The sequence below is a fragment of the Daphnia pulex genome, chromosome 1 (genome assembly GCF_021134715.1).
Source record: "Daphnia pulex isolate KAP4 chromosome 1, ASM2113471v1".
Classification (NCBI taxonomy): Eukaryota; Metazoa; Arthropoda; class Branchiopoda; order Diplostraca; family Daphniidae; genus Daphnia; species Daphnia pulex.
Window position 1 is genome coordinate 4,922,747 of NC_060017.1, and position 23,643 is coordinate 4,946,389.

General features: G+C 39.5%; 4 protein-coding genes and 2 long non-coding RNA genes across 14 annotated transcripts; 5 read left to right on the forward strand and 1 right to left on the reverse strand.

The window, feature by feature from the left end:
• Window positions 1-129: 129 nt before the first annotated feature.
• LOC124199002 lies at window positions 130-6,282 on the forward strand. 6 transcript variants are annotated; one of them, XM_046594967.1, is made up of 12 exons: window positions 130-1,275; window positions 2,658-2,949; window positions 3,020-3,259; window positions 3,330-3,422; window positions 3,533-3,679; window positions 3,864-3,959; window positions 4,072-4,266; window positions 4,407-4,660; window positions 4,724-4,836; window positions 4,894-5,036; window positions 5,100-5,350; window positions 5,412-6,282. In XM_046594967.1, the coding sequence occupies exons 2-12, from the start codon at window positions 2,710-2,712 to the stop codon at window positions 5,608-5,610; spliced, it is 1,971 nt and encodes a 656-aa protein (XP_046450923.1). In that variant the 5' UTR covers window positions 130-1,275; window positions 2,658-2,709; the 3' UTR covers window positions 5,611-6,282. The 6 variants fall into 6 exon arrangements, with proteins under 6 accessions (XP_046450923.1, XP_046450924.1, XP_046450920.1 ...); XM_046594964.1 differs by lacking the exon at window positions 130-1,275 and adding an exon at window positions 1,358-1,699; XM_046594965.1 differs by lacking the exon at window positions 130-1,275 and adding an exon at window positions 1,523-1,981.
• Window positions 5,878-9,003, reverse strand: LOC124198986 (zinc finger protein 383-like). Its single transcript, XM_046594963.1, has 5 exons — window positions 7,766-9,003; window positions 6,890-7,702; window positions 6,771-6,817; window positions 6,643-6,706; window positions 5,878-6,578 (listed from the first exon to the last, which is right to left on the reverse strand). The coding sequence occupies exons 1-5, from the start codon at window positions 8,879-8,881 to the stop codon at window positions 6,333-6,335; spliced, it is 2,286 nt and encodes a 761-aa protein (XP_046450919.1). The 5' UTR covers window positions 8,882-9,003; the 3' UTR covers window positions 5,878-6,332.
• Window positions 9,004-9,198: 195 nt separating this feature from the next.
• On the forward strand, window positions 9,199-10,780 carry LOC124199068 (zinc finger protein 397-like). Of its 2 annotated transcripts, none has more exons than XM_046594970.1 (3): window positions 9,199-9,354; window positions 9,628-9,734; window positions 9,874-10,780. In XM_046594970.1, the coding sequence occupies exons 1-3, from the start codon at window positions 9,325-9,327 to the stop codon at window positions 10,436-10,438; spliced, it is 702 nt and encodes a 233-aa protein (XP_046450926.1). In that variant the 5' UTR covers window positions 9,199-9,324; the 3' UTR covers window positions 10,439-10,780. The 2 variants fall into 2 exon arrangements, with proteins under 2 accessions (XP_046450926.1, XP_046450927.1); XM_046594971.1 differs by having other exon boundaries at window positions 9,880-10,780.
• A 533-nt stretch (window positions 10,781-11,313) lies between these two features.
• Window positions 11,314-19,412, forward strand: LOC124198950 (annulin-like). 3 transcript variants are annotated; one of them, XM_046594962.1, is made up of 18 exons: window positions 11,329-12,208; window positions 12,313-12,536; window positions 12,799-12,852; window positions 12,934-13,035; window positions 13,224-13,425; window positions 13,501-15,380; window positions 16,198-16,413; window positions 16,498-16,631; window positions 16,698-16,830; window positions 16,914-17,108; window positions 17,205-17,239; window positions 17,318-17,492; window positions 17,574-17,829; window positions 17,894-18,049; window positions 18,117-18,196; window positions 18,270-18,414; window positions 18,484-18,790; window positions 18,852-19,412. In XM_046594962.1, exons 6-18 carry the CDS (start codon window positions 15,080-15,082, stop codon window positions 19,140-19,142), a joined length of 2,424 nt encoding a protein of 807 aa, XP_046450918.1. In that variant the 5' UTR covers window positions 11,329-12,208; window positions 12,313-12,536; window positions 12,799-12,852; window positions 12,934-13,035; window positions 13,224-13,425; window positions 13,501-15,079; the 3' UTR covers window positions 19,143-19,412. The 3 variants fall into 3 exon arrangements, with proteins under 3 accessions (XP_046450917.1, XP_046450918.1, XP_046450915.1); XM_046594961.1 differs by having other exon boundaries at window positions 11,314-11,471; window positions 12,799-13,035; XM_046594959.1 differs by having other exon boundaries at window positions 11,339-12,536; window positions 12,799-13,035.
• A 1,792-nt stretch (window positions 19,413-21,204) lies between these two features.
• Window positions 21,205-22,262, forward strand: LOC124199094. The gene is made up of 4 exons (XR_006876756.1): window positions 21,205-21,436; window positions 21,544-21,643; window positions 21,745-22,061; window positions 22,208-22,262. It is a non-coding gene; the product is annotated as an uncharacterized LOC124199094 (long non-coding RNA).
• Window positions 22,263-22,302: 40 nt separating this feature from the next.
• On the forward strand, window positions 22,303-22,629 carry LOC124199105. Its single transcript, XR_006876757.1, has 3 exons — window positions 22,303-22,357; window positions 22,415-22,529; window positions 22,589-22,629. It is a non-coding gene; the product is annotated as an uncharacterized LOC124199105 (long non-coding RNA).
• Window positions 22,630-23,643: the final 1,014 nt, after the last annotated feature.

Here is a 23,643-nt window from a genome sequence, read left to right on the forward strand (position 1 = left end):
GCTACGAACCGATGGACGTGCATTGCACCTGTGGTCTTTTTGAAAAAAAAAATCAGAACCACGAAGGTTACTCGTTAGATGGCTGGTTGGTGCTCAAAACAAAATAAACGAGAGCCTTTGCAGTTTTACCACCACGATCAAAATTTCGAGGTGAAAGTAGCCATCGCCGTAGGCGCATTTCGTGTTTTTCTATTTATTTTATTTTTTTGTTCATCTTCGTTTGATCAACAACCGTGATCTCGCGACATGGGATAACTATGATCCGGTGAATAAATATATTTTGATACCAGCGTCCAAAAAAAAAAGCTTATCAAAAACACCTTTGCCCGATATTAGTCGTTTTGAATTTTAGTTCACTTGTACCGAACCTGTAGCTTCTTAGTTCGGTAATTGCGTTTGTTTGATGTGTGACTACGCACTTGTGAAAAATTCTGTGCCGACTGATAACGACGTCAGTCACATCTCTTTTCTGTGATAAGAACGAACGCATTAGTATTTGTCTTCGAAATCCCATATCTGCTCTTGAAGGGACTCTTTCGTAAAGTATAAGCCATATGGTCTTCGGTCAGTGAAAGTTCGGACAAGCGCCTTTTTTTCAAGTGAAAGTGTAAGTTCAAAAGGCTCTATTTTGGCATCAGTTCAAAATTGCTTACTGGGCTAAAACTTAATCCTTCAAACTCTTAATTTCCCTCCGAAAAGTTTGCGATCGGAGTCGGCGCACTAGCTCCTAATTTTACTGCGTATGCACATGTCAGTTTAAGGGACACGTTGCTGTAAAAAAAAAAATCTGAATTATCTTATTACAGCTACCGTGAGGCAGCAAACTGAATTTGCTTTTCAGTGTCTTCGCTGCTGTTGCTTACAATTCTTGCTCGTAAAAAGACAACGAGCCATAGCCTGGAAACTACGCCGTGCATGAAGCAATAGTAGGACTATATTCTTTCACGTGATCAATCAAGCAATCAAGGAAAAAAGAAATAAGAAGCTTGATCTAGTCATTTGAAGCGGGGGGAGAAATCGAGATGCGCTGACATTAAAATCTTTCGTGATTCAGAATTGTATGGTTTTCTCACCAGCAGCTGCTCGTGTGTGTGTTTAAGAGTTACCACCAAAAGGAGGTCAGTGGTACTCTAGAAAACAGCTGTAAGTGAAAACCCTCTAGTTATTTGCAAGCAGTTTCCCTCCGGACTAAGTCGTGTGCTATACCCATATAATTTGTTTATCATCAAACGATTTCTTGAATGGCTACAACGACATTCTTCGAATTTGTAACAGGTACGCCTTTATTTTTTCTTTCGCAATTTGTTCGTGCAAAGTTATAATTTGGGTTAACGCTTTTTAATTCGACCAAGGGCTAATGAAATCCGAAATGTCGTGAAAGTGTGCGCTTCAGAGTCCTCTGGGGGCAGTCACGTGCTACACAAACAAAAAGAAACGGGAAATCTAAAATTTCCTAAAAAGCTATCCCATGATTTTCTTTATCTAATATTTTTTTGAAAAAGGAAAATTTACCATCTGTTCACAATTTTATCTTGAGTAATGCAAGTTTGTTTAATTAAATGTGAAGCGTTATTTTCAATAACAACAATTCGTATCGATTGGTGCTTTCAATCGATTTATGAGTTATCCATTGCCAAAAATATTGACAAGGAAATTGCTTAACCTTGCATCAATCTGGCGAAATCAGTATTATTTGACGGTAAGAAACCCTAACTTGGTCGTAAAACTTGAATGTGTGTTTTTTTAAGATTAGAAGAACCAAGATCTTTCCAAAAGTATCAGCTGATTGATTTGTGATCCCCTAGTTTCATAGTCCTTTGTTTACTCAAAGGCGAAGGTGTACTTCGCCCGTTGACAGTTAGTCAGCCAGTTTGCCTTATCTTTTGTGTCTCCAGACGGCTTATTGTAACCGGCTGAATATTTGTTACATCCTTTCTCCATTTGCTTTTTAGACAGATCATAGGAAGGTGCTACGCTATAGGTATTTTTTCTCCTGGCAACAGTTTTCCTTTTTTTGGGTCAGGGTTGCTAAAACATCCAAGAAGGAAGTTTCTCTTCTCTCTCACACACATGTTTTGGTCACCAGAGAATAAAGACTATTTGAATTCATGCTAGTGAGCTGTTTTGACGTGGATGCACACACTTTCTTGTTTTCAGTCACCGGGTACACTGCTTTGGTGGATTGTCTTTTGCATGATGAAAGTGGCTCTTCATCCAAGATCAATGCAATCAATTATCTCTCCTCACTTGTGCAAAAAGTTATTGTCAATTCTAGGAAGTTTGCCTTGATTTATTTGTGTATTTTATTCAAAGCAATCATGAACTGGAAACCCAATTTAAAGAGTGGTGATACTATTTTTAGCATCTTCTTAAGTATTTGTGAAAGATTTATTTACAATTAGAATTAAGCTTTTATTATTGCTATACATCTCAATACTTCTGTGATGTTATTGTGAGTTGTCCTCAGGCAATTTTTTTAAAATCTAACGAATGGTTGTGTACCTTGGTTTTTATCACATAGTTTATCTTTAAAATGGTTGACTGAACTTGTTAAGCAATATTTTGGTTTGTGAATCACTTTTAAAATGAATTATGAAGACATATTTTATCTATTGTATTTCTTATCGAAACTAATCGTTGATTCATTTCCTACCCAGGGCGAGAAAGGCCGATTCACTCTCCATTCAACTCATCCATTTTACCACTACCATGGTAGGAAGTGTCTCTCGGCTTACTACGGCCGTTCACTCTTTGGGGATCAGAGCCATCACAAGTGGTAGTAACATTGGGAGAGGTACTGTTGGCAATTTTGGAGTTGGTTCAGTCAGTGTGGGAGTCAAGTTGCTCGGACAACTAATGGGTTGGAGTGAAAATTCGTCGGATTTGCAGTCCCACTGCCAGGCAAACTGCTCACATGGGGAGTGCTACAACGGAACTTGTTTTTGTGAGGTCGGTACAATATAACGCTTCAATTATCGACGATTTGCTAATATTTATATCCCCATTTTTATATCCATAGATTCAATTTGAAGGGGTTCAGTGCGCAGAACCGAGTGTCGGCTATCATGTTGGTTTTGCAAGTGTTTTCCTTCTAGTTGCGGCGACATCATTGATTCAGTTATTTATCTGTATTCATGCTGAATACGCTCGACTCAAGACACCATCCTTTTTCAAAGCATGCAGGATAACAAACCAAAAGTTTCTATACATTTTGGTTTTTCTAGCGGCTCTCTTACGAGGACTATACTTCGCATACCCTGTAATTTATTTTGCGTCACATTTAACATATTCAGCTTTAACATTCTCAGCTTCTGTTTGAAAAATTCTAGGCGTCAACAGATGAATGGTCATCGAGTTTACTCAGTGCGTATTATCCGGTTTTGTTAACCGGAGCATCTTTGATCGTCTGCTTCTGGGCAGAGGTAAGGAACGCGTTTTATTTTATGAATGTGGAAATGCAAACAAGGAAGTCGCGTGCAAACTGACCTTTTGGGCTTGGGCTTTTTTGTATTCCTTTTTTTTTAAATATTAGGTATTCCACCTGCGTGACGTTGAAGAGAGACCGCCCTTCCTATCCAAATCCTTCTTGGGCTTTTTAGCCTTCAACATCATCACGTACAGTTTATTAATTGCAGAACTCGTCATCACCAATACGCAAATCCATTCAGAGGAAGATAAGGTACGGAAGCAGTTTTCTAACCTCAGTCTAAAGTTGATAGAGTCCCCTAGAAAGTTAGAAACCCTTTTAAGGCATGGTCTTTGTTTTGGAAACTCCTATAAAACTGGTTGGAACCATTCGACCGGTTTTTGTGAGAAAGGTCAATGATAAATACTAAAAACCCCTTTTTTTAAATCTGTTGCAGAGATTCTTTACCAACGTTTTCAATGGATGTTACGCCATTCTGATGTTTATCGTGGTTATTTTCTTTCTAATCTATGGCGTCGAAGTCTATTTCAAGGTTCGTATTTGTTTGTTTACTCTCCTCAATGTCATTGTTCGGGATTTTGTCTATGTCGCGCGAAGCCCCAAATTTGTCTCTGTTCTGGAAAGTCTAAATTTTCTCTCCACAGGTCCGTGGAGGTTTTTTGCACGAGGGAGAAAGCAGCATTCCGTTGGGGATTATTTCGTTCAAAACCATTTCCTCGTCGTCTTCACCTGCGTGTGTGTCCTCGTTTGCTTCCGCTTCTTCCCCGGATCACGCTGACCACGTTAACGACAAAGATTCAGAAGAAAAGGAAGTCACTGTGCATCTGATGAAAGAAGAGGCAGGCCATTATTCTTTGTTTGTCTCTTGTCCTTGGAATTCTTAATTTATTCCTCACCCTGGGCTTTAAAAGACGTAATTTATTTCCGAATGGTATGTCTTATCAATATGTCTTGTTTGTTTGTTTTTTTCTATTTGAAGGTGATCCATGGACGGAATCCTGTTCCGTTTAGGCAGTCCATCGATACAGCTCAGCTGCACCAGTCACGATTAGGTCTCGTTTCACAAGCTATGATGCTCCTCATCACGGTTTGTTTCCTACTTTCTGAAATCCTTGGAGAATTCTGGAAAAAGAAGGTACCACTAGAGAGTCGCAATGTTTTTGACGTCTTGTTCCGCGTGGTTGAACTCGGCGTTGCTTTATGGTTTCCTTGTGTCCTCTGGAATTGTATGAGGTGAGAAAAGAATTCCAAATTTCTTTACTCGCATGTAATAATGTTTTTCTTTGAAATGGTTAGACCGGATCAGTTATGGATTTTGAATCCTAAGAAAATATTGAAGCGACTTGACATTGCTACGTCTCTCGAATTAACATCGCGTAATGCTGAAGACGCTTCGCCCAAAATTCCAGGTACAATATTTCTCGCATTTCTGCTATAATTACAGTTATTCATGCATTCCAAATTAGATGAAAACGGTGACAGGAAAGCCGAGTGCTGGATTTGCTACGATACTGATACTACTGAAGCTGGGTCAATGATCTTCCCCTGCGCTTGCAAAGGCGACGTTGGAGCTGTTCATCACGAATGTCTTAAGCGCTGGCTGATTGAGGTATGAGAGCACAAAAGATATTTATGTAACTTGATTCATTCTACATCGTCATTTGTACAACAGAGCGCCAACAATCCTTCCGCTTTGATTTGCAAAGTTTGCCAGACACCGTATCAAGTAGAAACAAAGGCTCGTTCTTGGAGTCAAATTAACGTTGCCATCACGCCTTGGCATTGGGCTCAGACAGCCGGTCTTGTACTACTCATGTGCGGATCCGTAGGAGGAGCTTGTGCTATTATTAAGTTTTATGAAGACTCGGGTATTCGGCTTTTGGCTGTTAGTGTCGCTCTTCTTATCGTCTATATATGCTGCAGGTAATGCTATTTTTTTGTTGTCATAGTTACACGAAATAATAATTTTTTTGATACATCCTAGATTTTTGGGATTAAACACGGTGATGGCTTATCAGCGGGCCAAAGTTTCAGCTTTTAAGATTGTTAGTACTCGGACCGGGCACGCCTCGGTAAATGAAATGGGTGAGTTTCCGACAGTTCAGGATCTCTCGGTAGACGGAAGGACTCAAGATAGCATATTCAATTCAAGTCGGCCGGCACTGCCAACCATGGAAATGTGAACATTAAGAAACGATCTCGACAGTCGTTCCTCGTCCCAGTGAAAGAAAAAAACTCGATAGAATGAGGGAGAGAGAGTCTTTTATGCGTACCTAGTCGCTGCGATACATTTGGCATATACGTTACGTTCCTTCTCTCCCTCACCGCATTTCTTATTAAATCAGTGCGAAATCTTTGTGGAAACGATAGATTGTTTTATTTCTATCTCTCTCTATATATTCAATTCGTATTTGGATATGTAATACTGTACCCTATAGTATTGGAAACGATTTTCTTTTGTTCAACCGTTTATTATTATATATTATGTGTACATATGATTCAGAAATGTCTATACTCGGATCGATCGGAGAACGATATAGAAAGAAGCGAGTCATCTACTGGTATCACAAATGTGACGTTTAAGGAGCCTTTTTTTCAGCTGATGGAACATACGCCAGGATTTAATGCCGGTAGCGTGTAAGTTACTGTTAACGACTATCAAGTGAGAAATTCAATCAACCATAATTTTTGTGTCTGTATTCACAAACACTTATATTATCCCGTAATATTCTTTGGGTAGAACGCTAGATTTTTATCACCATTTTTCTTGGAATAATTCGGCGTGATACCGACGCAAACTTTTGTCATCGATTGTAGAAGTTAATCAATACAAAAAAAATACTGTAGTCATTCAAGACACATGTATGAACTTCTTATGGACGGCTCGTAAAAAAAAAAAACCCCTTCAGCTGTTTTGGCGGTGTGTTTTTTTGTGGTTTATTAGGTTGCTGGCGTCGTGGAAAGATCTATTGCAGTCGTCACATTTGAATGGCTTCATTCCCGTATGTCTGTTGAGATGCATCTCGAGCGCCTGACGCCTTGCAAATTTTTTCCCACAAATTTCGCAGACATATTTTCGCTCATCGGCGTGAGTTTTGGCGTGGCTGTTGCAATTTCCGATGCTAGAAAATGCCTTACCACAAACTGGACACTGGAACGAATTTCAAAACGATAACACTAGGTAATTATTTTAATGTCTTTAATGTGAAAGTTACTTGATAAGGTTTTTCTTTCGTATGGGTCCGCTGATGCGCGATAAGGTGACTTCTTTTCGAGAATCTAATTTCAAAGGTAAAAAACTAAAATTAATGTATATGTTAAAAACATAGAAACTCTTAATTACCCCATGCCACATTCGTCACATTTCACGGCAAACTGTCCTTGATGGGCCTGTAAATATTTGTCGACAGTTAGATATTTTAGAACTCGTAGAAGTGCACAGTAGTCAAGAAAACAAATTACCTTAACGTGAGTTTGGTACAATGATCTCGTGGCAAATGCTTTTTCGCAATGCTCACATTTAAACGGCAAGGCACCAGTACACTTGGGCACGTGCGCGAGCAAGTTGCTGTTGACGTTAAATCGTCGTCCACATGTCTCACACTCGTACGGTTTCTCTCCAGAGTGAATACGTCCATGTGTAGTTAATGCTCCTCGACTGACGAATGCTTTGTCGCAAATCTGACACTTGAATTCACGTGGTCCGTGGTGGATTTTGATGTGGTAGTGGTAGTGCGAGCGACGTTGAAATTGGCGTGGGCACTGTTGACATTGAAGTGGGACAGATCCTGCGTTAGAGGTTCTTTGACCAGCAGTATGGTTTTCATTTGATTCTTCTACTCTGTGAGTTTTCATGTGGCGCTGCAAACTCCGCACATCAGAATAAAATTTCCCACACTCGTGGCAACCATGAGCTTTGATGACTTCTTTATCAATTGTATGCTGTAATGCTTTGTTAGTTTGATCTGGTTCCGTGTTGTTGATGACGACAGGATCCATGACTTTTAGTTGGTGTGCCGGTTCAAATTCCTCGGGAGTTGAAGGTTGTTGTTGTTGAACTATTCCCGTTGTAGGTAATGGATTTCCCAGTTGGGAGGTAGCATAAGATCCATCGAGGCACAAATTTTGGTTAGTTTCTTCAGGTGGTAAAGTTCCTTGCAGAGAACAGTACTCGGCTTCGTCCTGTTTATCAGAATGTTTGTTATTCTGGTACATGGACTGAATCTGCGTTTGTAAAGACTGGACTTCTTTTTCTAATGACAAGTAACGTTCCAACTATTAAAATAAAAAATTTTATGATTAATTAAACAATAAGAGTCACCGAAAAATTTGAATTACCATAAGATCACATTGGGTGCAAAGTAAAACTGACGATTTTGAAATGGGCTCGCCTACAACAGGTTCTAGTTTAATAGCTATGTCAAGTCTAGGGATAAGATGATCGAAATTATTGCACAGCAAACACTGAAGGTCGTCGTCAACCAAATCTTTTGCACGGTCAATATCCCCAAACGAAGTGTCATTTAAAATATTGTCTGGCACATCCTCCAAAATATCTTCATTTTCTATGGGGATCAAGTCTTCACTGGAATACGATTCGGTATATGAAGACGTGTAGCTCGAAGATGAGTCTTCCTCCTGATCTAAATCATCTTCAGATTCTTCAAGTGATTCTTTATCTATTACAGAGCTTTCATCGTCACCGGGCGATTCGGCTGTTTCGCACTTAGAAGCAGGTCGGTCTAACTCAACACACATAAAATCTGTCTCCTTTGCTGATTCTACTGCTGAGGAAGAACACTCTGGCAAAGGCTCTAAGGTGAGTGTTGATGCTTCATCTGGTAGTGCTGTAGTTCTTGCTTCAGGCAATGCATTTGTGATAGGCATAACTGATGAAGAGACTTTACTGCATGCAGGAAGTTGACTAATGTTACCAGTTTCATATGAATATGACCTTTTGGCAGGAGCTGGTTGAGAATTTGAGTTGCTGTTAGGCCACATGGTTTCATGATTCTGCATGTAGAGTGATGGTGAATAATAATTTATGGGATTGATAGGGGGTTGACTACTTGGATAAACTGAAGGAGAATTTGGATTATAAAATGTCCCATAAAATGCTGATGAATGATGAGAAGGTGGTGGTAAAATTGTTCCATAGTAGCTACTCATACTGCTTTGCTGTGAACCAGCGAGCATTGAGCGATAATAGGGACTTGGGTAATTTGAATACATTTGTTGTGTTGTTAGGCAGCTAGAAGGTGATGCCATCGATGGAGGAACTAAATAGTTTCCAGGTGCTTGACTCCCATGATTTCCATCAGCCAAGGGTGAACTAAGAGATGGTTGAGGAGGATAGCACATAGCAACATTACTCGGATAGGGTAGATTAGTTGCGATCTGCATGTTGGTCGGTCGACTGTCCACTGAATCCATTTTGCCTGTATTATTCTCCATGATAAAAACACAAGCAATAACTGGTCTAAATCCAACTATTTTAAAAAACAATTCTCATGACGAACAACCGAAAACAATTTGGTCATTTTATGTTAATGTAAACAGTCGACGGCGCCATCTGACGTCTACGCTTTCCAACTTCCAAGATATTTGACTTTTTTTTGCAAAGTAGAAAAACCACGGAATCATTGATTGGTATTTTTCTGAATTTCCATACTCATTATTAACTTCCTAATTTCAATTATTAGTTCCATACACAAAAAATTAAACCATATTTTTGAATCGGTGATTCCACAACTGCCATTTAGAAACACCCTCACTGAGGTCACGTGACTTCCCCACCTTATTTCTTCCGCCATTGCATTGTTTTGGTTCGTTTATTGTTTATTTTTCCTCCAATTTAATATGTCCTATAGTTACTCGTACCATTTGCAAGTCTAAAAATGCCATCACATCGGCGTGACAATAAAGAGGTAGAAATCATTGCATCTTTATATTTTTCAAATATATATCTGCACAATATACATTAGTTTTGTGTAACAAATTTCTGATTTTATGCATATTTTTAAAAGTTTGGTTGGAATAATTTTTTTTGTAACAGCAAATGAAATCTGCAATTTCTAAATGTAAATAAATATTGTTTTTGTTTCTGGTGTAGCTTTAGTCTTCTTCTATTATTTACTTAATTTATTATAGTATTTAACAAACTATGCTGTCATTACTTAAATATTCCTATTTCGTTACAGTCATCCACAGTACGAGAAAGCAGCAGCAGCAGTTCTGATGATGATGATCCCAGGAAAAACCATCTTCAATCAAGTGCGTTAAAAATACGACTTTCTTTCAACCCCAGGTAGTTGATTGGTGTTTGTTTGGTAAAAAAATTTATTGCCTTATTGGTTTTACTCTGTGTTTTTGTTAACAAAGAATTTCAGAAATTCTTGTAGCATGTAGCATTTTTTTTACATACTCATGTTTGTGCTTATTATCAGTTACAGGGCTGGGATGTCTAGATTAGAGCCTTCACCAGGAAGAGATTCATATCCACCAATTAACTTTTGCTCCCGTCTCAGTGAAGATAGCCACCAGACAGCACAGATGTCATCTTCAAGACCATCTGCAGCTCATACTTTTCCTGTACCAACTCCTAACACCGCCTGGAGCCGACGACACTCAAATCCCACAGAAACTGCATCACCGCCTCCACGCGATCGTTCATTTCAATGTCGGGAATGTGGACGTGCCTTTTACGATGGCAGTCGGTTGAGAACTCATCTGCGTATTCATTCCGGAGAGCTCCCCTTCGAGTGCGGGTTTTGCTTCAAATCCTTCATAAGCAAGTACCGACTCGATCGCCATCAGCTTATTCACTCAGGAACAAGAGCTTTTAGATGTGAAGTATGTGGACAGACTTTTGTAACCAAAGACAAATTAAGTCGTCACCACGTAATTCACACCGGAGAACGATTAAGTTGTGACCAATGCGATAAGACTTTTTCTCGGAGAGACAAACTCTCTAGACATCGATTAACGGTTCACTTTCCTAAGGCTAGCTAATTATGATTTAATTGTCGTTTGAGTATTTCAACTCATCTAAAAGCCTTATTAAATTATATTTTTTTTCGTGAATCAGTCAACTGTGGTACACATTTCGGTGAATGAATCAGTGTCAAGTAACGCTCTCTTATGTGTGATATATTGGCCTGAATGCTGTCCCATCAAAATCATTCCCATCTACTGGTTGACGATGTCAAGAACATTTAAAATAAGTTTAACTGGCATAAGCGTACTTCCCTGTGCAGCCTTAAAAATAAGGCTCTGTATTTAATTGGATATATCAGTGAAATACAAAGACGATATTCTTAAAAAAATGGTGCAAAACTATGCGCTGTTTAAGTATGTGTGATTTCAGGGAAAACTGATTTTTGGCTTCAACTTGCTTACCTTTACTTATTTATCCATGCGCCATCTCTACCTTTTACTCCTCTTTTTGAGAAATAAAAAAAAACGAAATGAGAAGAAACGTGTGTTAAATATCTTAGTATTTTATCGTTCTAGGAATTAATAGAATAAATTAATCCAGATGATTCTGTATTAACCTATTTACCTGGCGACAAACAGCAGAGCTGTAGCGAATCCTCAATTTGATTGATTGAATATTATAACTCTGCAAGCAGTCACAAGTTCGCCAATCAGGATTCAGAAGTGCTAACTGCTAAATGTAAAGTAAGAGGACGGAGATGTTTTCTCCAGAGTCTATAGCTCTGGTTTTCTCTAATGAGTATTATAATTTTTAACAAATTGCTGTTTAAAGACGACTTGTAGATTTAGTAAAAATTAAGGCCTTTTTTTTCATCTGATTTTGACAATTACTTCAATCGCGAAATAAACGCGTAAAAATGTTATTAGCACCACTGTCAAATCAACAGGTATTAGCGTATTTCGACAGTTATTTTGAACGGCGTGAGACCCTACTGGTGAAAAAGTGACGTCTCGTGTAAAGTGATATTGATATTGTCATAAAATGTTACACATGGTAATGACGTCAAATGATTTCATCACTCCCAGGTCCCAGCAGACACAACGGCCCGTTCGTATTTTCAAAATTTTATTGCTAGTTGTAAACACGAATTTTCGATCATGTCATAGTGATTAATTTAGTGCCACCATACAATTTTTTACTGAATTAGTTAGTTCCTTATTATAATCAACAAATTTATATCACAAGTCTTCGGCAATTGAAACGTGCAACATAATCTATGCACATGCCCAGCATTTCAGTCTCAGTTAGAATGCTGACTCTCACTTATTGAGCAAGTTGAACAACATCTGCTAAACTGTAGTGAGTGATGAAATCACATGAACTTCCCCTTTTCTAACCACTATCCTAATTATGCTTTTTGGAAAAACCAGCAGCAGACACATCAAGTCTAGACTTCTTGTTCTGATTCCCCAGAATTTTGATGTCGCAATAATTTATTATTCATATGGTTATAAAACTCTCATATGGCAAAAAAAACTGAGACTACTGATTGAAATTCAATGATGATGACAGATGTAAAAAAGACTTATTAAAAAGTGCATGATCAGAATTTTGGATGACATGTATGAACAGTTTTGCTGGCCAAAAAACTTGGGGAGTTTTAAACAGAAGTATTTTCTTATTTTAAAGAGCTGATTTATCTAAGATAATATTTAAAAAAATCGATCTTTTTTAAAAGTTTTCTATGATGAAAATAACTTTTTCAAATTTGTTGACAGCGGTTGAGTGCCGAAGAAATCGAGCTTGTTTGATAGCCATGCAAGTTTCTCCTCTGGGTTTATTCTGTAAATAGATTTTCGTGTTCACTTTATACAGTTGTCATGTGAGACCGGAGTGACGATGGATAGTTTAATAGTTTATGTTCTCACATTTTTCCCCCAATGTTTAGTTTAGACGCACGGACATTCAAGCAAAACCGAGATTAGAAAAAACAAACAATGTTTTAATTGACATAATTTCCGTTGGAATATGGCCTCGATGCTTAAAAATTCTGGGGCGTGAAGGAAGTTTTGGAATTTCATGAAGAAAATAGTTTCTTAGAAACACCCCATGACGAGTTCATTCAAAAATTTTGGCTGGCGGGCAACAACAAATTTTCAACCATCATATACGGTAATTCAAATTTAATTGTAATTTAATTCTGAAGAAGATAAAAAAAACACATCCTAATTTGGAATTGTTTGAAAACAAACGTTATGTCGATTCCAACTAAACTTTGTTGCCAAACAAACCTTTTTCGTCCTTGAATTGACCGTTCCTTAAGTCCTTCATTGGAATAGCTGGAAATCGTCCAACTTGATGCTCCTTGGTTGATACTAGCCAATAATAAACTTTGAAGAGGCATCTACACTAAATTACGTTTTTCTATTCCCAGATGACTCTTGCTGGACATACTTCCTGATCCCGATCCAAAAAAAATGTCGAGCAAGTAAACAGAAAACTTTCAATCATTTCGCGATTTGAAAATTGGGCATTCCGGACAATGTTTAAATGAAAAATATTTCGCCAGTATTGCCAGGGGACTATTCACTATCATCGATCTCAAACCCAATGTCAAGTTCCTGAATTCCTACTCAACCATATCAAACAAATGGATAAAAAAAACCCTGCGGTACGTAGTTCTAAAGGTTTTAAGTAAAATTTCCATAAACTCAAATATTCAAAAGCAACCATTGAGAAGTGATCCACCTACCTACGCACGTATTTGAACAGTTTCCACTCCATCTTTATCTCTCGTGTAGCGTCTCGGTGCTGCACATTATAAAATCAAGACAACCCTCAAGTGTTTTTTTTATGCAGGCGACCCTTGGGCGAAGTAAAAGTTCGACATTCGATACCGGGCAGATTCACGCTTGCGGTCCGCAAAGTAGTAGTTAACGGAACGATGCCTTTGGCAAGGATTTTTCAAGATACCAGATTTTTCTTGTGCCAAACAATTCGTATTTTCATCCTTGTCTCGCAGACAAATTCTCGACCCTCAAGTTAAAATAACTATATAAAGGTTTTCAGCTTCCACACAGCTATTGATTGATTTACATGCTTTAACATTTATTTTCTACTCTGTCGTGTATTATAGGTTGTAGACAGGATACTTTTGGTCAAAGCCAAACTTTCATAAAGACTTTGATTATCTGCCACAGCAGCTCGCCCATTTTTGGTAAGTATTGCGCATTCAACATTTTTTTCTTTTTTCTTTTTACATTCTTGTCTCGTCTGGTGGGATTTGGTCATTACCGAAATTTCATCCCTGTCGGCGTTATCCGAGCCGAATTCGCCGCCGTATGCATGTGTCGATGGGGGCTCGTGTTTTTCTCTTTTTTAGCTTTTCGTTCGAGCCTTAGAATTAAAAAACAAACTCCCCAAGGTCAAGAAGCTGACTGTAATTTAAGCCTGCTATTCTACACCTCTGTCCGTGTTTGAGGTCCGCGCGTGCATTAGATAAGCGTTTCGGCCGATGACAAATATTTCGTGTTTTAATCCAATGCGTTTTAGCGTCCACTCTAGGGCACTAAACTGTCGTGCAGATAACGTAAATAGATTATTGTTTACCCAAAAAGCAAACAGAGATCGTGAATTCTTGACGGCTGAAGGATTGCTAACCACAGGAAGTTTATACTAAAGTGCTAGAAGGAACATTCAAGGAAAATAATTTAAACAACTGTAGACAGGCGGAAAAAATCGGGTGCGGAAGATTTTTTCTTTTTTGTGTTAATTCTTTTCTTTCATCCTGAGGCGTGATGAACGATAGTGTGACGTCACTTTCAATGTTTGCGGGATGCCTTCGTGCTTATTACGTGTAGCAGTATATACTACATGCTTACGAGATTCTTTTTGTTTTTTTCTTTGCCGAATTTCTGGGCGGTTAGGTAGTACCGGATTCTTATTATTCAAATGAGATGCAGAAGCAGACGTTTTTCTTACCATAGGTTGTTGAGTTCTCTCACTTCTTTGGTTGCGAGAGATTTTCTTTTCTTTTTGACTGCATTGTCTGAATATATTTGGGCTTTCGTCTATCCGTCTTCTCGTTTGTGCAGCCACATGCTCTCGCAAACAGCCATGTGTGTGTGTGTGTTTCGCCTTTCCTTCTTTTAAAAAAATACGAAACAGAGCCAACCTCTAGTCTCACCGTTCGTTCACAGAAAGAGCTGTCGTACGTTCCGTCGAGCCAAGCATCAGCAACCCCTAGGTTGCATCAGTGTAGCCAGCGGACCCAGCCTCAGCAGGCGGGTTAGAGCCGTCTTCAAGATTCCTTTCCCTTCTGTCTCTATAACGAAGGAATCTCTTTCACCAAATAATCGCTGCCATTGTTTCGTTGATTTCTCGTGAACGCGTTGCCTTATTAAGGCACAGCAGGATTAAAATCGGTGACGTAGTGTTCCCGCGCGACCTCATTTATTTTGACCGGACGTTAAGTAAACTCTTCTGAAACGACAAACCGACTAACAACAAAACGACGTTTCGAAAGGGCTAGATTCAGTGCTAGGATCCCGGAAGTGTACTCGTCGTCGGAAGCGTGTGACTCCATCCGTTTTATTTTGCTCTTTATAAGAGAGTAAACGCACTTGATCACGAATCAGTTAAAACCTGTCACTACCAGCGTCGAGTAAGGACGACGATTGACATTAAGAAAAGAGAATTCCAAACCACCGATTGCAATGGGCAATCGAAATTCGTCTGGCAGAACATCTCGTGCTACAGCAGTGTTTACCAGCTGCTGCAAGTGCCGCACCTACAGCATCGATGGCCATGACAACGGCCGCGGCCACGATGGCGCCACTGCTGTGCAGCCAACTACCTCCGGAGAAATGAACGAACTACAACCTGTTGCCCCGGGTAGTGGAGAGCCAGTCGACTCCAATCAACCGCCGACTGTAAACCCTCACGAAAACCTGCCCAACTCTGAGAGCCCAGAAATGTCGAGAATAAGGCTGCCAAGACCACCTAGACGTCCAGTCGGTAAGCATTAGTCTTTTCTCTTGTCTTTTCTTTCTCTTGTCTTTTCTTTTCTTTACTTTTGGTCAACGTTAATGGCCAAGCAAGCCAAAGAAAGTCAACGAATGACCGATTAACTTGCGATTCTCCAAACCACAACATAGATTTGTTTTCCTTTCTGCTGATTGTGGATAAGCGAGATGCACATTTTAAAAAATAAAAATAAAATAAAAGTTATCACGGAACATTTTCTGCGTGTTCGCACAAGTCGACTCGCCATTCGTCAAGTACCGTAGATATGTCTGTGCACTTAAGCGAGTTAAATAAGTGGGTAATAATACTTTGCTCACTTAATTTATATGCGGTTATTTACAGAACCAGTTTTATTTGAAAAGTTTTCTTTATAATAAATATGTTGACTACCGGTTCATGTTGCGACATATCTGTCTCACAAGGTTTACCAAAAAAAGATATCGTGTTGCGAGGCTAGATAAAATAAATTTTTCCTTCACGTTTCCACATCAAATGTAAATTATCATCAGAATTCTTGTGAAAAGACGCAGTTTCAGATTCCAAGCCAAAATTGTTATTTGATAACAGAAAGGAGGTAGAAATAAACTGTCAAACGTCTTAACACAAACTGTTAAGAACCCGTCTCAAAATAAAACACGTCAGTTAAGTTCGTCGGGTTTGTCTAGACTGCCCCCGGTAAAAATAGAGTTCAAGACGTGATCCACGCTACGTTTTTCCCCCCTCTTCTCGAAAGCCGTCACATTTATCATTGGTATCCCTATCGAAGCGTGGAAAAATAAATAATTCTCCTTGTTTTCCCAACCGACAGATGAAGCAGGAAAAGCTGCGCTAAAAGTGGGTTTGGTGGATATCCTTATTGCCGAAAATGGCAAGGACCATCATACGTTCGATTATGAAATGATGGAGCGACCAGTCGACGCCAATCTCGTAGTTCGCCGAGGCCAGCCTTTCAATCTTGTATTGAAATTTAACCGCAACTTTGATCCGGCCACAGACGCCGTTTCCTTGATTTTCACCGTCGCCGGTATGCGGGAGACCCGTCTCGACGATTTTTGCATATGAGACATCTTGATTTATTTTTTATTCAAATTGTTTCCTTTGTTTGAAGATGCGAAAATGCCGAGTCCGAGTAATGGCACGACTATCGCCATCCCCGTGCTGAACGATAATAGCAGTTCGTTGCCCGCTGGAGGCTGGTGGGCTAGACTTGTAGCCTCTAGCGAACTCTCTATTAAAGTGCAAGTATGTCGTGATTATTATGACAAACGTTAGGTCGACCTTCTAGCCTTTCCCTCGTGCACTTTATAGGTCTGTACCCTGGCAACAAGCGTCGTCGGCGTCTGGAAGTTGGATGTTGACACCAAATTTATTCCCACAAGCACTTCACTGTCATATTCTTTGCCGTCGAGAATCTACCTTATCTTCAACCCGTGGTGTCGAGGTAAATGTTGAAATATTCTTCGTCGCCTGTTGGAAACGTGACTCACGAATTCTGAGACATAATTAAATGTTACTCTTTTATAGAGGACCTCGTATACATGGAAGATGAAGAATGGAAGAAAGAATATGTCATGGCGGATTCGGGACTCATATGGCGTGGAAGCCATAACCGCATGCGTCCGTGTGCCTGGAACTTTGCACAATTTGAAAAGGACATCCTGGAGTGTTGCGTTTATTTGCTGAGCAACGTTGGCAAACTAACCATTGCCGGAAGAGCCGGTAAATACATTCTAGCTACACCCTCTAACGCCAAAACTAACAGTTTACACATTGACAAAATAACTTAACACTTCTTTTGTTGTTTATCTTTCAAAGATCCGATTCGTGTCGTTCGTGCTATTTCTGCTGCGGTAAACTTTTAACATTTTTTTTTGTCTGCTAGTGTTTGAACAGTTTAAATGAAGAAAACATTTCTTTTGATTTTGTAGGTGAATTCTTCGGATGATGACGGTGTGTTGATGGGCAACTGGTCCAATGATTATGCAGGTGGTACTGAACCCACAAAGTGGCAAGGATCTATGTTGATTTTACAAAAATACTGGGCAACAAAATCGCCAGTCAAGTTTGGCCAGTGCTGGGTCTTTTCCGGCGTGACTACGAGCGGTACATTTTGTTTTTAAATAACAGTCTAGGTAAACATGATGAGACAGCTGGAATAATATTTCTTCTTGAATTTTGATTTAGTTTGTCGCGCTCTTGGCATCCCTGCTCGTTCCATCACCAATTTCTCCTCGGCTCACGACACCCACGGTGGGCTGACTATTGATACATTCATTGGCGATGACGGCAAAGTGGTAGAGGAGCTCAATTCCGATTCAATCTGGAATTTCCACGTCTGGAACGAAGTATGGATGCAGAGACCAGATCTGGAACCCGGAAACTACGGAGGATGGCAAGCTATTGACGCTACGCCACAGGAAGAAAGTGATGGCGTCTACAGGTAAATTTTAATTACACAAATATTTTTTTTACAGATGATGAGAAAATATTTATCTAATCTACAGATGCGGCCCGACATCGGTGGCAGCTGTAAAGCGTGGCGAAGTGAAAAAGGCCTTCGATACCGCCTTTCATTTTGCTGAAGTCAATGCTGACAAAGTTTACTGGAAATTCAAAGGCAATGGCCAGCCATTGAAGCTCATTGACAAGAGAACTGACGAGTAAATTTTCTTTTAATTAAAACAATGTGTTATTGGAATTGCTAATTGAGATTTTCGTTTTGCGTAGAATTGGCCTGTTTATCAGTACTAAAGCTGTTGGAAAGTTTCAACGCGAAGACGTGACAGATCAATACAAGCACAAAGACAGTAGGTGTCCCTATCAAATTTCAAAATTAGAACTCAATAATGAAATTCTGTTCCATCATTTTGTTTCCTTTAGACTCGGCCGAAGAGAGAGAAGTAGTTTTGAAAGCCCTTCGACAGTGTGGACACTTGTATAGTCGATATTACCTCAATGAGGCTTTAGAGGATGTGCGTTTCGATTTCCAGCTGCGTGATGACATCGTTATTGGATCCCCTTTCAGGTTTGTTTAAACTGCTTTTGTAATTTTTATTGCATAATAAAACAACTTTGTTTAACTGGCACCGTGCAGTGCCGTCGTGACTGTAGCAAATCGTAATCGCTCCAAGGACTACACCGTAGAAGTTACCCTACGCGTTGACTCGGTGCTGTACACTGGAAAACTGAAGAGCGTGATCAAAAAAGAAGTCTTTCAACGTACCATCAAAGCTGGAACTGCCCAAAATATTACTCTTCCCGTTTCCTACGACGAATACGCTCCTGAACTTAGTGACCAATGTGCCTTCAACATTGCCTGCTTGGCCAACGTCAAAGAAACCGAGTTTGAGTTCTTCTCACAGGATGACTTCCGCGTTCGTAAGCCTGACATTGCTATCAAGGTAAGATTATCTCTTAAACAAAAGCATATCTCGGTAAAAATTTATGAATCTATTTCAATAGGCTCCTAAAGAAGTTCCGCTGGGAGAGCAGTTTGACGTGACTGTTTCAATAATTAATCCTCTTCCGAAGGAATTGAATGGCGCTAAATTCGTCATCGAAGGAGCTGGTCTAGGCGTGCCTCATAAAGTTAGCGTGCCCAACAAAGTGGCGCCAGGCAAGGAGGCCCGTGTTGTTGTTAAAATGACGGCTGCCAAAGCTGGACAGAAAACTGTCTCTGCCAAATTTTACTCCAAGGAGCTCAATGATGTTGACGGTTATCTCAATATGGATGTAATCGACCCAACTGCCTAAAAATCAAGCTCCCTTTTTTATATTTTTTCGTTCTGCACCATTTTATTTTTCTCGAGTTTATCTAACTTTAAAGAAGTTTACGCCGGTGATAAAATGTTACCAAAATTAGAACAGAGAATTCTAACTCTGAAAAACGATTTGACAGTTATATCAGTTTGACTTTTGATGCGCGCGTACGTTCAATTGGTTGTTGGCAAGCTAAAATAATGGTGTTTGTTTTAACCGACTACTAATGTGTACTTATTATTATTAATACACGCTAGAGCTATAGCCACCCATGGGCACGACTTGATGATGATTCAAACGATTAACTCTCATCAATCGTATGAAGAGAGTAAAAAAGTGTATTTTCGAAAAACAGTAATCTAATGTTGCCACGAATCCCCCGATGGATTGCGGTTGTAACCTCCTTTCACGATTTTCAATACGAATAATATTTGCAGTTGCAAGTATACAGACAAGGAAAAACAAGTAAGAAGTAAGGCTCACGTGTCACCGCGACTCATTTTTTTTAACCGTAAGCTTCAATTAAAAATTCGTTGGATGATTCTGGGGAAATACAAAACATTAGCTACATCCATGAGTCATGACTGGTGGTTTAATTTATCTGCTGTTCTTCTTTATCTTTGAATTGATTTTGTTTTTATGGTGGTCGAGTAAGCCAGTAAGCAAAGTTGCATAAATTGGCAACGCCGCTTTCCAGTTGATTGGCAACGTGCAGACGATGTATTGGTGTGATTGTGTATTGTGATACTAAAAAAAAAAAATTGCGAACTCCAAATACTTCTTGGTTCGTGCTTTCAAAGGCACGAACCTAGTTATTAATTATTAGTTATTATAAACAGTTGTTTATGATTTACACTCATCGTTTTGTTCCACTTTTCTTATTTCTACATAATGTTTGCAAGAAGCCAAGAAAACCTGTTGTCTCATCAAAGTGTTATGTCAGTGGAGAATGGACATTCCTACTGTTCAAACCAAGTGCTGAATATTTCCCATTACTCACAACTTCAACCACAAAACTTCAACTTTATGTCCTAAAGTTGTGGATTCAAACTGCATGTGCCCAAACTGCTTGTTCCTCTCAGTTATTGGTACTTCTGATGCAGTGATCAAGTAGTGAAATTCTATGGGTTGCCAATTGCCATTCTCTGCAGTTTCTGCCCATCTGCTTCTGCCAGAAAGAAGGAAACAAAAAACATCTGATGACGGATAAAGGTATAGTTTTGTTGCTATTTCAGTTTAATCCTTAACATAATTGACAGCATTTGTCTAGTTTTTTTTTAAGCTAAGAAATCAATAGCCACAAAGAGGTTCTGGTTATTCATTTATATTGATTGTGCAATATATATCATATTAGGGAAATGTTTTAGATCTTTGTTGTTGGTTTAGTTAAGATTTTCCGGTGATCTAAAACAACTTCAAAATATTCTGAAAAAGTTGATTAATTCTATTTGGCTACTCAAAAATTTTTTACACATCTCTTAAATAATAAAACTTAAATAATCGCGATTTGCGTCAGTAATCTAGATGAAAATAAATTCCACATACGACATACACTTGTTAAATTAGAAATTGTTTGAATCGTCTAATGCCTTTTCCGTAAAAACATACCATCGTTTTTTGTCTCATTGGATTGCATATAACTTGCTTAAGACCCACAAAAAAAATTGTTTAGAACCGGGCGCTTTGTTTATTGAATTATGTATTTGTTTCTTATTAAATTTGGTGTATACAAGTTTTAAACATCGACATTTTCTTTTCCAATTGTAGAGTTCATCCTGCAGACGCCAGACGGGCCGACCAGTTTGCATGTCCTTCACGCTTGAAAATCGCGGGGAACATTACGTGTAAAACTGTCAATGCGGAGGTGAAGAGGTTGGGTGAGAACTCGACGTTTGCATCATTATCAAACAGGTACAATAGCCGTAAGGCTTAGCCATTTGGTCTTCATTTGATATTGGTTGTTGTAGACCCATCCCCAGCAACGTCAACCTGCAGAAAGAAAAAGGCCAGTTTGCGTTTCCTTCACTCTCGAAGGTCACGGAGATCTTAAAGTAAAACGTGTCATGCGACGGTGAAGAGGTTGGGTGAGGACGACACGTGTTGCATCGTTATCAAGAGCCACAATACCCGCAAGGCTTAAGAGGTGAGGGTGATCAAAAAATCGTATAAAAGGAGAGAGGAAAGGCGTTTGAAATCAGTTGAGTGAGCATCTCCGACACGGCAACAACTGCTGTGCACTATTTGTCACCAACTGGATTCTTCATTGTGTAATTAGTTCGCAATCATGGGTAAATATATTCTGTTAGTTGTGTTTTTGTATCAATTTCTATTGTATTTCTCATTTCTTTATATGCCAGTTTTTAAATATTAATGTTCCCAATTGTTTATTGTCTAGTTGTATCAAAGGAGAGAAAAGACTAAATAATCAGTCGAGTGATTACCTGCGACACGATAACAACTGCATCCTTCGTCGCATTACCAGTTAACAATCACAGGTAAATATTGTATTTTTACATGGGATTGTGTATGTATTCATGTTTTTTTTTTTTCTATTTGTTGATATGCCAGCTATTATTGAATGTTTAATATTGTCTAGTAAACTATGGTGTCATGCTGCACTGCTGCTGTTGGTTGTTGTATCGTTTATGGCTGGTGACGACCACTGGTGTACCGATGTCTTCTGGGTATGGTGAATATTAATGCACAACACTGCCGCCTTATTACTCAACATCAACCAACGCTGTTCCAGCTTACTACACCAGGACTCTAAAGTACTACACCACCAAGGCTCCAGAGTATTAAAAGTTGTATCAAAGGAGAAAAGAGGCGCAATAATCAATCGATTTATCCCCGACACGACAGCAACTGCCGTGCACTATTTGTTACCAACTGCATTCATCATCGTATATAGGGGTAAATTTTCAGTTTTCTACATGGAATTGTGTATCAACTCTCCTTTTTTTTAATTATGCCCGAACCCGAACCCGAGTACTACATCGTGATTCCATTCGTTTTAAGCCAAAACCATTTGGTATTAATTTTGATATTGTTTCTTGTAGACCCATCCCCAGCAACGTCAACCTGCAGAAGGAAAGGCTAGTTTGTATGTCCTTTACTTTCGAAGGTCACGGAGGTCATTACGTAAAACTGTCAATGCGGTGGTGTAGAGGTTGGGTGAGAACGGGAAGTGTTTCATCATTATCAAGCAGGTATAATAGCCGCAAGGCTCAGCCATTTGGTATTCATTTTGATATTTGTTGTTGTAGACTCATCCCCAGCAACGTCAAGCTGCAAAAGGAAAGGGCAGTCCGCCATTCCTTCATGCTCGAAGGTCACGGAGATCAATACGTGAAACGTGTTATGCAGTGGTGTAGAGGTTGGGTGAGAACGGGATGTATTACATAACCATTTGGTATTCATTTTGATATATTTTTATGTAGACCCATCCCCAGCAACGTCAACCTAAAGAAGAAAAGGCCAGTTTGCATTTAATTCCTTCATGCTCGAAGGTCACGGAGATCATTACGTGAAACGTGTTATGCAGTGGTGTAGAGGTTGGGTGAGAACGGGACGTCTTTCATCATTATCAAGCAGGTAAAATAGCTGCAAACCATAACCATTTGGTATTCATTTTGATATTGGTTTTTTGTATGTCGACCCATCCCCAGCAACTTCAAACTGCAGAAAGAAAGGCCAGTTTGACGATCGAAGGTCACGGAGATCATTACGTAAAACGTATCATGCGACGGCGGAGAGGTTGGGTGAGAAAGGTACGTGTTTCATCATTATCAAACAGGTACAATACCCGCAAGGCTTAAGAGGTGAGGGTGATCAAAAAATCGTATAAAAAGGAGACGAAAAAGGCTAGAGACATCAGTCGAGTGAGCATCTCCGACACGGCAACAACTGCAGCGCACTATCTGTCACCATCTGCCTTCTTCACCGTATTGCCAGTTCGCATCCGTGGGTAAATATTTTGTCTTTACACGGAGATTTCTATTAATGTCAATTATTTTCTGTTTGTTAATATGCAAATTCTTATAGAATATTAATCTTAAATTTGTTTACTGTCTAGTTAATAAGGCGTCGTTTGCTGTTCATGAGTGTTGTATCGTTGATTGATGGGTCGACCACTGGTGTACTGATGTCTCCTCGGTATGGCGGATACCAAACAACAACGCCGCCGCCGCCTTACTACCCAAAAGCAACTTACGCAACGACCAGTTCCTGCACCGAAGTCTTCAAGTACTACACCACTAAAGCACCGGACTTTAATAGCACAACTTACGCTGCCCCGAGCCACTACACTGACGCCATGAAGTTTTACTCTGCCCCGAGTTACTACACCACCAAGGCGACGTAGCATGACTACGCATGCTGCCCCATCCTACTACACCGAAGCTCCTAAGTATTACTCTGTTCTCATCTACTTATTGCACCGATTTTCCTAAATACTACTCTGTTCCCAGCTGCTACACCGAGACTCCCGCTGATT

Coding starts and splice junctions, on each gene's coding strand:
- LOC124198950 (XM_046594961.1), top strand. CDS start 15,080: ATGGGCAATCGAAATTCGTCTGGCAGAACATCTCGTGCTACAGCAGTG. Junction 16,632..16,697: donor AACTCTCTATTAAAGTGCAA/GTATGTCGTGAT, acceptor TGCACTTTATAG/GTCTGTACCCTGGCAACAAG. Junction 18,791..18,851: donor AGCCTGACATTGCTATCAAG/GTAAGATTATCT, acceptor CTATTTCAATAG/GCTCCTAAAGAAGTTCCGCT.
- LOC124198986 (XM_046594963.1), bottom strand. CDS start 8,881: ATGGAGAATAATACAGGCAAAATGGATTCAGTGGACAGTCGACCGACC. Junction 7,703..7,765: donor GCACCCAATGTGATCTTATG/GTAATTCAAATT, acceptor TTATTTTAATAG/TTGGAACGTTACTTGTCATT. Junction 6,579..6,642: donor CGAAAGAAAAACCTTATCAA/GTAACTTTCACA, acceptor AATTCGTTCCAG/TGTCCAGTTTGTGGTAAGGC.
- LOC124199068 (XM_046594970.1), top strand. CDS start 9,325: ATGCCATCACATCGGCGTGACAATAAAGAG. Junction 9,355..9,627: donor ATCGGCGTGACAATAAAGAG/GTAGAAATCATT, acceptor ATTTCGTTACAG/TCATCCACAGTACGAGAAAG. Junction 9,735..9,873: donor CGACTTTCTTTCAACCCCAG/GTAGTTGATTGG, acceptor GCTTATTATCAG/TTACAGGGCTGGGATGTCTA.
- LOC124199002 (XM_046594967.1), top strand. CDS start 2,710: ATGGTAGGAAGTGTCTCTCGGCTTACTACGGCCGTTCACTCTTTGGGG. Junction 3,260..3,329: donor GACTATACTTCGCATACCCT/GTAATTTATTTT, acceptor GAAAAATTCTAG/GCGTCAACAGATGAATGGTC. Junction 5,351..5,411: donor ATCGTCTATATATGCTGCAG/GTAATGCTATTT, acceptor GATACATCCTAG/ATTTTTGGGATTAAACACGG.